Consider the following 12,037-nt stretch of genomic DNA (forward strand, 5'->3'; position numbering starts at 1 on the left):
TATCTGTGTCTTAGAAATGATGAGGAAGGGTAACTTGATCTCTTCTTTTTGATGTCAAGAAGAATCAAATTGACAATGAACATATAAATTTTCAAGCAAACTGCCTTAGATCCAAGATAGCGGTTTTCCAAATACTGAGTATCAGGTATCAATTCTCATGTATTTTTTACCATAAAATCAATGAAAGTTTTTATAGAGTTCATGGTAAGGCTATAATTCAAGATTGTGGAGAAAATAGCACTCTGAATTTCAAAATATTTAATGTGGCCTTAGATAAAGAGTGAGAAAGTAAACTTTCATGTTCTGAGGACCTTAGATTCAGACCTAAAATCAGGAAAGTTGAACTTTGTAGATCATAAAACAGTAATGGACATGAATTTTCCAATATGCTATTAAACAGATATGATATCACATGGAAATTAAAATGGACTGATGATTTTAATAAGAGTGTTATGCGCAAAAGCCATCCCAGGTTGATCAGCTTACCCTATGGGAAAAGAAACACTTTTTCCTCCATGAGTCATGTAATATAATCCAAAATTGAACAACTTGATATCTCCATCGTCAGTGATCAAAATATTATCTGGTGCTAAGCACCGTGTGACAATACTTTTTTCATGCAAGTACTGAAGGGCGGAGAGAATCTGTCGCATAAACTTCACAATATCCTCCAAGGATAGTTTGCCTTGGTCAGAAAGAGTTTGATGAAAATATTCGGACACAACGATAGTCCTCTCTGAAACAATTAATCAATATTTTTCTTTGAGTGAACAGTTCTTTTGAGCACCGTCTGTGGAGTCTTAGGATGTGGTGGATCCACAAAACAGTGTGTCAGTATGACGGTATGTCAAGATTCGTTTGGAGACCCACACAAGATAATTGATCAAATAAAATTGTAAAACTCACTGGCACGTAAAAATTAGTTAAATTGCGGACGCGTTTCGCCGGCTCGCAACTCCGGCATCCTCAGCGCGACTGGTTCCCTGGCCCGCGGCGCACTATGGTCCGAATAGCCGGTTTAAGTGGCATTAAATCAGATACGTATGTTTAAACCTCGCAACATGAGTTTTCAGGGGTTTTTATGGTCGCTGAGTGCAAAAATGCTAATATTCTTCAGGAAAAATCCATTTGTAACATTTTTATACTTTATATAACTGTGGTAATAATTTGTTCACAAACCTTAAATTGAGGTCATTAAACCGAGTTGGAGCGGTGGAGCAATTGGCATCGCGTCTCACTCATCTTCTTGATGTCCCGGGTTCGATTCTCGGTAGATTTTTTTTTTTTTTTATAAGTTTAAAAATTAATTTTACATTGGATGGACTATAAGAAGCTAAAAGTAGAGCCTCGTCAAACACTACTATCAAGGGAACTTGAAAAAGACAGCTCAAGATAATACGTCTACGTTTCATGGCTCCAGAGGCCTACTTTCAAGTCCCACCGATCAGCCGTTTGAACTTGTTTTCGTCTGCCAAGCTAAACTTAAGCTTAAATATATCCATTTTGATAGATTATTTGTTTGAAACATGGGTAAACGTAAAAAAAAAACGTTTACGGGACCTCAAAGTGGCTTCCTAAGACAATTTCATTGCTCGGGAGCCTTACTTTCAAGTCCCACCGATCAACCGTTTAGACTTGTTTTCGTCTGCCAAGCTAAACTTATGCTAACATATATCTACACTGATAGATTATATGTTTGAAACACTTAAAACGTCAAAAAAAAAACTTTTACGGGGCCTCAAAGTAGCCTCTCGAGGCGATTCTTTGCTGTTCTTGAGCACAAAGTTTCAATTGGTCCCGATCAACCCCATCAACTCGTATTATTCTGCCTGGGCAGATTTAGGCTCTAATGCATTCGATTTGCTAGAATATGACAATGGAACATGATAAAAGTCATCGTCAATGGCATATGATAGCTAATTGTAGTAAGTGATAAGAAACGCGAAAACGTCATTTTTCATGAGAAATAACTTGAGGCTATGGTGGACTATGGTTCTGCCACTATACTAAAAGATAGTCTAGAGTCATGACAATAACTTCCGAGTAAAATTACGAGGTGCTCAGAGGTGCTAAGTATATTTTTTGGGTCCTACTTCTGCGATTTTATTGATAAAACTGACTATGTCTAAGGGTTAATCTAGAGCATTAGATATGATAAAAAAGAATAGTTTCAGCATAAAACATTTTAAACTTATCTTGTATTTTGTGAATCAAGTGCCCAAACACTTTCAGGTACGGTGAAACGACGAAAACAAGCCCTTAAACACAGCACAGCCGCTCGGTAACTGGAATCGCATTCATAAAGTGCTCCGCGCGCCGCACTTCCCAGGCTTGTCACATCTTTATTAGTGCTTTAATCGAAGTGAAATTTTACAGGAGTCTTCTCTACAGTATGTACTATCGATCTACCTCTTAAAATCTAACTTTTTCCAAACTTCACTTTTTCGATTTATTGCCGCTTAAACCGGCTATTCGGACCATAGTGCGGCGCGGCGGCCGCTATAATTTTCCTTCGCACCTCGCCTATTGAGGGTCCTGAACAGGGGATTGTTGATACCGCTCAGATCTTGGTTGAAATTTTTAGGGTGCTGAAAGATAAAGATATTTTCCGAAGTTGATAGATTAGATTAGTAGATAGATCTAACAACTAGGGAAAATATCTTTATCTTTCAGCATCCTAAAAATTCATCAAGAAAAGGATCAAGAAAAAGCGGTTTGATGTTTTACTTTTCCCTAAGACCCAATGTTAGGCGATGATGAAGACCTATTTCACCGAGTCAAATATTTTTTTTTTAACTTCGCATTTTTTACAGGAGATAATACATACATATACTATCAATGCAGCTCCAACCTACTACTAAATGATATTTTTCCAAAATTGATCTTTTCTTGAATCTTATCTGCTTCATTTGGTCTAAGTAAGAGGTGATCGTATTCGGGTAAGAATTTTTTTGCCCAGGGGAAATTTGTGAGGGAACGAGTTGAACAATCATACAAAGATTACAGATTGGCTGATTCTATTCTACGCAAACAGTAAGTTTTGAACCACACCATTGAGATTGAAAGAGGTTTTTTGGGACCTAAAACTTTTTTGGTGCAACCAGTTTGCCATGCCAGACCTCTCTTTTCTTTTTCCTGACCAAAATCCGCTTCGAATGAGCTACAGGGCAAAGTTACATTATTCCGGTTAAATGAATCTTCATGAGCTCTCAGTCTACTTGGTTTTTCTCTGCAGAAAATCCTCCGTCAAGTCCTTAGACACACAGTTATGTGCAAATTTGACCATTTTAAGGATGCTCAGGTAAAGAACTTCCTATGACACATTTTTCAAACGGCCACTCCAAACAATCACTATCAAATTAAACTGTAGAATCGATGGGTTGTTGATACTTCTAAAATTGGAACCTGTCAACCTGCATTGATTTGATGCATGTTAAAAGGGTATAACTCCAAAAACTCATGAGCTCTAGCTTTGTTTGATTATGCAGGAAGCTAGGGCCCATAAGTTTTCTGACTTAACCCCTTTCAGTGTGCATCAATTCGATATGGATGCTCAGAGAGAGCTTTTTTATATTTTTTTCTTCACCGAGCTTCAAATATCCTCATTGGCTAATCCCAAGCCCCAGGTGACCATTGTCTGAGACCATCATACTCAGGCCATCTGGCCAGGAATCGAACCCGGGACCTCTTGGTCATAGGGCCAGCGCTACAACCACTACACCACAGGAGGTTGATAACCTACCTCCAACCACCCTCGGAGGGTGTAGACTAGGGCGAGTCAAAAAACATCGACTTTCGAATTTCAAAACGGTATAGGGGGGAAAAGTTGCACCAAGGTATTAAGCTGAGGTTTGCCAAAGCATTCTTCGAGAAACGGTCTTTTTTGTACCTTCTCAGAGGCAAGAAAGAGATGGCTCTTGAAAAAAAATTTAAAAAGACAAAGATATTCGTTTTACGGGATCTCGTTCTACCCTGAAAAGAGCCGCTGAAAATTGAGGTTCAAAATTTTGCGTGGTTTCCAAGTCACTCAAAAACATTGGCCAAAATCGCTGAAAAGTCGATGAAAATCGTGTATTTCAACCTTAGTAAGAGCACCACGGAGGCATAAAAACATTCCCTGGCAAAGTAAGTATTATATCCTTGTATTCTACAGAAAAAGAGTCTCCAAAAATTTAAGACCCAACTTTTTACATGCTTGCCAAGTCGGACAAAAAAATGGCAAAAATTGCTGTGCTTTCGACCAAATTGAGCGATTCGGCCTAACCATGAGCTTGCAAATAGAGGTAAACAATGCGTATCCAAAAAGCTAATATTTCCCCCTAATCACTTATATAAATGGTTCCTAAAAACCAAAAATTGACTTTTTGCGTGGTTGCCAAGTCACCTAAAAATCAATCAAATCGTTGACACATACGATTTGTAATGAGGGAGGGATTTGCCTGCTAACAGTCGAATCTTATAGTTTTCGGTACAAGAGGACGGATGCGCACGTTAACATTTCACGAAAAATTGTCTCTGGGGAGATATAACGCTTCCTTTTTAGGGAACCTCGAAAACGTGTTTGAACTGGTTTGAACCGACCGCCGTGAATCTTCGAATCTACGCGTCATAGACAGGAAGATGGCGGCGACGAAGCCAACCTGCTTACTACCGCCACCATACCGCCACGCTGCTGTTGTTGACATCATGATTTCTCGTTTGAGGTTAAGTAAGTTCTGTGTGAAAGTATCATATCCTACATACATCTGTAACGCATTCTGATTGAAAAGCTTAGAGAATTAAGAACAATGAATATGAATCTGAAACAAAGTAACCTCCATAACATCCAATTGACCAACAAGATCACTGAACCACACCGCCAACGCGACGCCGCCGTGTATTCTTCCACTACGCATTCCGCCACCATATTAATGACGTGTACATTCGAAACCTACGAGAGCGCGGTTCAAATGCCGTTTTAGGCCACCCTAATTTTTGGCACTTTCAAATAAACTTTTAGGGTCATTCCATGTCAATTCGAACGGACTTGTAACCACCCGACTCGGATTTCCATGATTTTTTTTTTTACTTAATCTATCGGTCAATATAAGAAAAAACCCAAATTTTCAGCTTCATATCTTCAATATTTCTTGAGAAAAATTTTTTTGAAGTTTTATGGCCTTCAATTGGAAAACTGTTCTCCAACGTTTGTTTTTACACTATTAGGAACGTTTTGGCGGGATCCCTTGTCATTTTCAAAATTCAACCTTTTTAATTTCTCGTATAAGCCGCACCCTACCCCCAGACTCAATTTTTTTGAGCGTTTTTTGCTAAAAAGTGTGATTAACCAATGAAGAAGCTGCATACCCACGATTTTTATTTTTTAATCAGTTAGAGCATACTTTGAAGTTTATTTACAAAAAAAAAAAGTTGGCAATATCTCGTTAGCTTCGGTTGCTACGCCCATTTTAAGAAAACTAGTTTTTAGCGTTAAAAATCAGGGCTAAAACGGCGTATCTTCGGCTCAGTTGGCCCTCCTGAGTGAGTTGGGTTCAATTGGGAATTTTTCCCTTAAAATACATACTAACACGAACTAGTGTGCCAAATTTCAGCTTAAAATCTTTAAAACTGCAAAACTTATGAGGTTTTTTCAAACACGAGTTATTCCCGTTTTCTGAATCTGGAGAGTGCATTTTTAGAGAAGGCCATAAAACTTCAAAAAAATTTTTCTCAAGAAATATTGAAGATATGAAGCTGAAAATTTGGGTTTTTTCTTGTATTGACCGATGGATTAAGTAAAAAAAAAATCATGGAAATCCGAGTCGGGTGGTTACAAGTCCGTTCGAATTGACACGGAATGACCCTTTATCCCGTTTGCAGTCATCAAAAAAAATTAGGAAAAAAACTGAAAGCTTCGGTCACTTACTACTGTCAAATGACACGATAAAAAAAAAAAAAAATGACTATACTGACTCATTGGCCGCAATTGTGTTGATTGCATTTTTAAGGGCATGTGGGGAGTTCGAAAAATTTTGATCCAAAAACTAATTAGTATACCTTACAGGACTACTAGAAGTGAGTAAATAATTCAAAAATGAGGGCTCTAGTCAATTTCTATCAGGCTTAAACAATGCAATGAAATCGCAAAAAACAGCTTGAAACGTGTGATTTTTTTACCCAAATGGCAAAAGCGGCACTTCTAAAATTTCTTTTTTTTCAAAGAATGCTTTCGCACACTTCAATTTAATACCTAGGCGCAACTTTTCCGCCGTACACAATTTTGAAATTCAAAAGTTGATGTTTTTTGACTCGCCCTGATGTTGCCTACTTTTCGCACAGTTCCTAGCTACACATTTAACACACAAAAAAGGTCCAGTTGAAATCATGAATGTTCTCCAAAAATAATATTGAACTGATTGGTGGGTCCACTATAGAGTACCTATATCCGGGAGAGTATTGCCATCTTTGTGCCGCTCTCTGATTGGTTCATCAGTTTTAGGCTATCATGAAGCTCCAAAGTTGGCCCAGTGAAAGGTTGATCCAAACTCAATTCAGGAGTTTTTTTTTTTTTTTTTTTTTTTTTTTTTTAAAGATTTTTATTTTCTAAACTTCCAAAGGAATTATATACAATATCTTTACAATGTAATGAATCAGTATACAAGAGACAACAGAGTAGTTTCTTAATCCTTGAAAGAAAAGGAAACAGAGGTGAGTATAAGTAGTGAAACTACCACTAAATAACCCTCCCCGCCCCTAACAAAAACTAACACACATATAAATGAGTATGAAAATCAGTGATACAAATGAAAATGAAAATGAATGTAAAGATGATGTAAGAAAAGAGGAGCATAGTATAATTAAAAATACAGATCAAATCGAGGAGTGGCCAGCTCCCATGGTTTGCGTTTTTTTAATCTTCTAATTTCTTTACTGTTATCTAGCAACGTAATTGCTTCCTCATTAGTGTGTCTATGTAGACAAGCCTCATAGCGAGAGGAAATTTTAGTGATAAAGTCTCTCACAGGCTCAATGCCGAGATCTCTGTGGATATCCCTGTTTCGTTCATATCTGTGTGCCCCACAGATTCTACGAAGTATTTTATTTTGAAGTGTCTGGATCATCTTAATGTTCGTGGGAGCAGAATTCAGAAGTTGATCATAAAAAAAATTACCATCACATCCAAATAAATCACGTCTGGAACTTTGTGGAACTTTGTCACCATTTTGTTTGTTTATATTGGGCCAAGCTAGAAGCGTGGTTTAGGATAATTTGTATACGAGGTAATTCATATGCTCGCTTCTAATGGATAATTCGCATACTAGCTCCAACTCGTTAGTTGGTAACAATCAAACTTATGACTTCAGACTTGACCAGAGAGTATGGAAGGTTCTATAAGGAGTTCTATACTCTCTGGACTTGACGTTGACAAACTAAGTTAAGAAGTAGTTATAGATTTTTATATTTGCGGCAAGAAAATGTTTTGAAACCCCAGTATTACTTAATTAACTGTAAGTGCTGTTGCTACTGCAAAGTGATTAGCATAATAGTGAATCCAACCAGCTCCTTAAATACGAACATTTCATACTTGAGTGCTTGATCATCACCAATATCAGTGTCTGTTTCCCTAAGTTTTTCCCACAATGATTTCTACATTATTCTCCCTTTGTATTAGAGAATTTAGTTATTTCTTCGTTTCTTCTGAATCGGAATAATTTTGGAAGCCTGTGATAAATCGTGATTTTTCTCTTGTGGTTTTGAAATTTTGTACCTAGGAAGTTTTGATCATCTAAAAGTGATGTGTCACCATCGTCAAGATTTTAACTGCGCACAGATTGGGACCCCCGGATCAAATCTCATTTCATTTGAATTTTATATTCTGCTATGCTACAACTAGATGCAACACTGATGAGTGGTGACCTAAACAATGCTTGACTTTTGTCTCAACATATGATGCCTTCGCTCTAAACTTCCTTGGACTGAGCGTCAAAGAATGACCACAGTGTGCGAGTCTGCGGATGTCTCAGTAAGTATACTGAGCTGTGACGCAGAGCATGATTGAATCTGCTGAGACACTATGTACCCCATTCAGTAATACTGATAGTTACCAAGGTTTTGTTTCAATTGCTTCCGATGAATGCCATGTTAAAGAGCCTGTCAATAAAATTTCTTGAAACCGGGTAACCTTGTAGGTCAATCTGCTGTTATCATAAAATGCACAACCTTGGTTCTCAAGAAATATTCAGTAGCTCAGCTTCTTTGTCAATGACTTTTAGGGCTCCTCTCAACAGTTGATTTCTCATCGGGAGTTGCTGGGGTCTTGAACATTGTGAACTAAGTAAGTAACGACAAACCACTAAGAAAGCCGTCAGGACTACTCAACTATTAAGAGAAATGAGACCTACTTACTAACACTTAAATGGACAGACGATTCATGCAGGATCATCTGTTTCGACTGCCTTTAATCAGCTGGTGAGATCAAACATCAGATCTCTAGGGCTTAAGTAGTGAGATATCATGTGAGAATGTGTACATGTATGGTGTCCAAATAACGCGGAAAGTGCACTTACAAATAAATTCAAGAAATCAAAGCACTCTAGAATAGCAAAACTGCTTGGGTAAACTGTAACACATGAAAGGACAAGACTTGAAACAAATCCCACAGAATGGAATCGAAAAACTCAAAGGACTGAATTGCCAGCTATTGAATATCCACTACCATAATGAAGCCATGAGAAACACTTAAGAGTGTAGAAAACAGACTGCCTTCCTTAATGAAGTGAGAGGGGGCTCACCAAGACAAAAAGAAATTCATGAATAATTAAAAATGATTGGACAAACTTTAGATACAGATTATATCTTCTAATGTTGCCCAGTAGTTCGGTGAACAGAATTTGAGAAAAATCCATCATCAAACCCATCGTTGGAAATTTACGAAAGTATATGAATTATCCTATGTCAACTAGAGTAGGTATACAAATTATCTGGTATGCGAATTATCTGCCCCCCTAGGGGCGGAGGGGCTGGGGTTTGTTTATATTGGGCCAACTTTGGGGCTCAATAATAGCCGACCAATCAGAGGGGCACACTATTTCTGCAGTAAAACGATTGAGATGGCAATACTCTCCCTTATACAGGTGCTCTAGTCCGCTACATAGAGAAAAGTAAGGAGGTGTTTGCATTTCGGGCATCTTGGAATTTTTTTGATGACGTAGGTCGGCACAGCAACTTTTATCATCGATTTTCTTTGAAATGGTGTAATTTATGGAAAAAAGTCATTCTATAAGAAAGGCTTGATATTATATCATGAGTTGATTCAAGCAAAAAAAAAATGGGACGTTATGGTCCGTTTTTCATACTTTGAATCCCGGATTCCGCTGGCCAGGTTGTACCGCCCTACATCACAGGGTAAACAAACCTCAAGATGCAAACACCTCCTTTTTTTCACTCTATGAGTCCACTAGCTGTCCCACAAACTAAGAGCAACTTCAGCTCAGGAGATATTCTTGCCAATGATACGAAAAATGTGAATTACCATGTTTTCCTCTAGTTACACCCAACAACTTCACGAGGTGAGGATGATCCAGTGTTTTTAGGAACTGAGCTTGGCCAAGGATTGAGATTGAGTTTGGGGTTAAAGGAAGTCCATTGCTACCACAAGAATCACCGCTGTGACAGCGAGCAACGAATGTCATAGCTCCAAATATGCATTTTGGTGCAACCTCTTTCGACAACATATCTGTAAAGAAGAAGCAACCAATTATTAGCTGTTAAATATACTCAACTTGACTTGACTCCCAATTATGCAGAATAACTGAAACCGGACTGATCGGAACAAACGAAAGATGCAATAATTGGTTCAGAAGACAACGCTCATCAAAACAATTGTTAAACCTCTGCTGTTAATTTCTACTTCAAAAGAGGGTCCCCTGCATGTCCATGGTCGTAGTAGAAAAAAATAAGTACCTCTATTGTAACATTTAAAATCTCTCAGGATTCATTTTTCAATAGAAAACTAACTAAGCTACCTACCTTTAGAATTTCCTTGATTGTTTAAATGAGCAAAGAAAATTCACATCATTCAAAAACGGGGGGGTACCGTTTAGGTCTAAATAGTTAACGTCTAATCCATCGTTCACGTCTAAACTAATAGCGTCTAAAACTGTTTTCATCTAAATCGTTTTGATCTAACGCAGTAGCGTCTAAATATTTAACGTCTAATGTTTCTACTCTCGAGGAAACGAAATTTTTAGGTCTAAAAAAATATCAAGCAATTTATCCTGCCAATCTGATGGAATTTTTCCGTCTAATGTGTTTAGGTCTAAAAGATTTACGTCTAAATATTTTACGTCTAATTAGTTTAGGTCTAAATAGTTAACGTCTAATTTGATTGGGTCTACATGTTTACGTGTAACAGAGGGCGGGTGGAGAGAGAGCGGCGGCCATTGTGATGACGAAGGAGAGTACCTCGTGTGGCGCGTTATTTGAATGGACAATATTTGATGGCAAGCCCTCCGCTGCTAGTTTCTGCTATAGTTTCCCGTCATCGGTATTCACATCTATTATTTGAATTTGACATCTCCAGATTCAGCCGCCTTTCGGTTGCGGTACTTCTAACGGCCCGTTGTACGAGCTGACCGGCCATGATGATGGCTCAATCTAGCCTCTCATTTTCAATTAAATTTGAGAACTTTCAATGTTGCTTCCAGAATTCGTATCATAACATCTGTTGCTATCTGTTGCATATCTGTTGCTATCTAGCCGCGCTCCTGTTGTGCTTTTTTCGGATAAGGCAACTCGAGGAACAAATAAATTTGGTGAATATTCTGGAGAGAAATATTACGGATTTACAACACTCATAGGTACCTCTCCTCTAATATAAAACTTCACTTCGCTCAGGGCACCTTTCATGTGCCATTGGGTTTAACTCTGTCAGTCATAGTTTATACTTCTTTCAGAAAGAGGAAATATGCGTTTCGTAAATAGTCACTGAAGAGACTATAGTGGGATTTTTTAAGGCATTGTTATTATTTGACTAATCGACATAACCTGGCAGTCTCTTGGGTCCCATTTTCTTCTCATTGATATCACAGCCTCAGTGTAATTTTTTAAAGTCAATGATGCAAAAGCGATGGCCTTATTATATATCGGTGAAACTACCAGACCATGTAGGTACCTAGGTATCTCGTTTGCAGTGTTTAAAAATCTCCGCTTCCATTTTATTTTTTTCAAGGAGAACAAATCAGTACCTTCAATTTTTTCTTGAAATTTCCCTAGAGTTTACTTCGCAAAGAGAAGAAAAAAACATATGTTTCAAACGTTTTCAAGAATTGATGTTGAGTAGTTTTCCATTTGAAGATTAAAGTACGACAGGCGAAGTCTACAACATCGCAAACCAAGACGTGGTCTGGTAGTTTCACCGTCGATGTGCCACTTAAAACTTGATTCAAGACTGAAGACCATGATTTACCACAGGAGGGCTTTTTAAATCGTAATTATTTGCAGTTGGATTTGTTTCGTTTTGAAATGAAGGTAAATATATTTTCGTTGAAAAGGAGCTTGCAGAGTTATCGTTAGGTAAGTATTAATAAAATTCCCAAATGGTTAGGTATTCCAATCGCTCTGTTTACTGGAGTGTAATAATGCACTGCAACAGAAATACAGCTCTTGTTGGAAGGTATCTTTCCTAATATCAGGGACTGTATAAATTTCTTTTAAAACACTTGTAAATTTCAATTAAAAAACTTAATAAAAACTGTTAAAATGTAGAATTTTTGAGATTTTTTTTCAAAATTTACAAGAGGTCAAATTTAAGTGCAAGAATCTTTTGTTTGAAGGTATCTCTTTCCTAGTAACAGGGACTGTATAAACTCTCTTAAATAACTTGTAAATTTCAATTAAAAATCTTAATAAAACTGTTAAAATGTACAATTTTTTAAATATTTTTTTTTTTTTTTTTTTTTTTTTTTTTTTTTTTGCAAAATTTACAAGAGGTCAAATTTAAGTGCAAGAATGGTGTGAAAAAACTCTGAAAAATAAACCACTGGTTTTCCACCACCTT

At 37.4% G+C, this 12,037-nt stretch overlaps 1 protein-coding gene across 5 annotated transcripts in view; it reads right to left on the minus strand.

Annotated features, from left to right (window-relative positions):
* The window catches only part of LOC109042375 (TBC domain-containing protein kinase-like protein), an 88,811-nt gene that overhangs the window by 68,884 nt on the left and 7,890 nt on the right, over positions 1-12,037 (minus strand). For 4 of the 5 annotated variants that reach the window (XM_072296289.1, XM_072296290.1, XM_072296288.1 and 1 more), the window contains exons 2-4: positions 10,009-10,056; positions 9,512-9,715; positions 487-736 (exon numbers count right to left, since the gene is read on the minus strand). In XM_072296289.1, the coding sequence (XP_072152390.1) occupies positions 487-736; positions 9,512-9,713 (452 nt within the window). In that variant the 5' untranslated portion in view covers positions 9,714-9,715; positions 10,009-10,056. Of the gene's footprint in view, positions 1-486; positions 737-8,385; positions 8,438-9,511; positions 9,716-10,008; positions 10,057-12,037 lie in introns of those variants that run through there. The other variant, XM_019059076.2, reaches the window with a different exon arrangement.

Source organism: Bemisia tabaci, chromosome 2 (assembly GCF_918797505.1).
Source record: "Bemisia tabaci chromosome 2, PGI_BMITA_v3".
Taxonomy (NCBI): Eukaryota; Metazoa; Arthropoda; class Insecta; order Hemiptera; family Aleyrodidae; genus Bemisia; species Bemisia tabaci.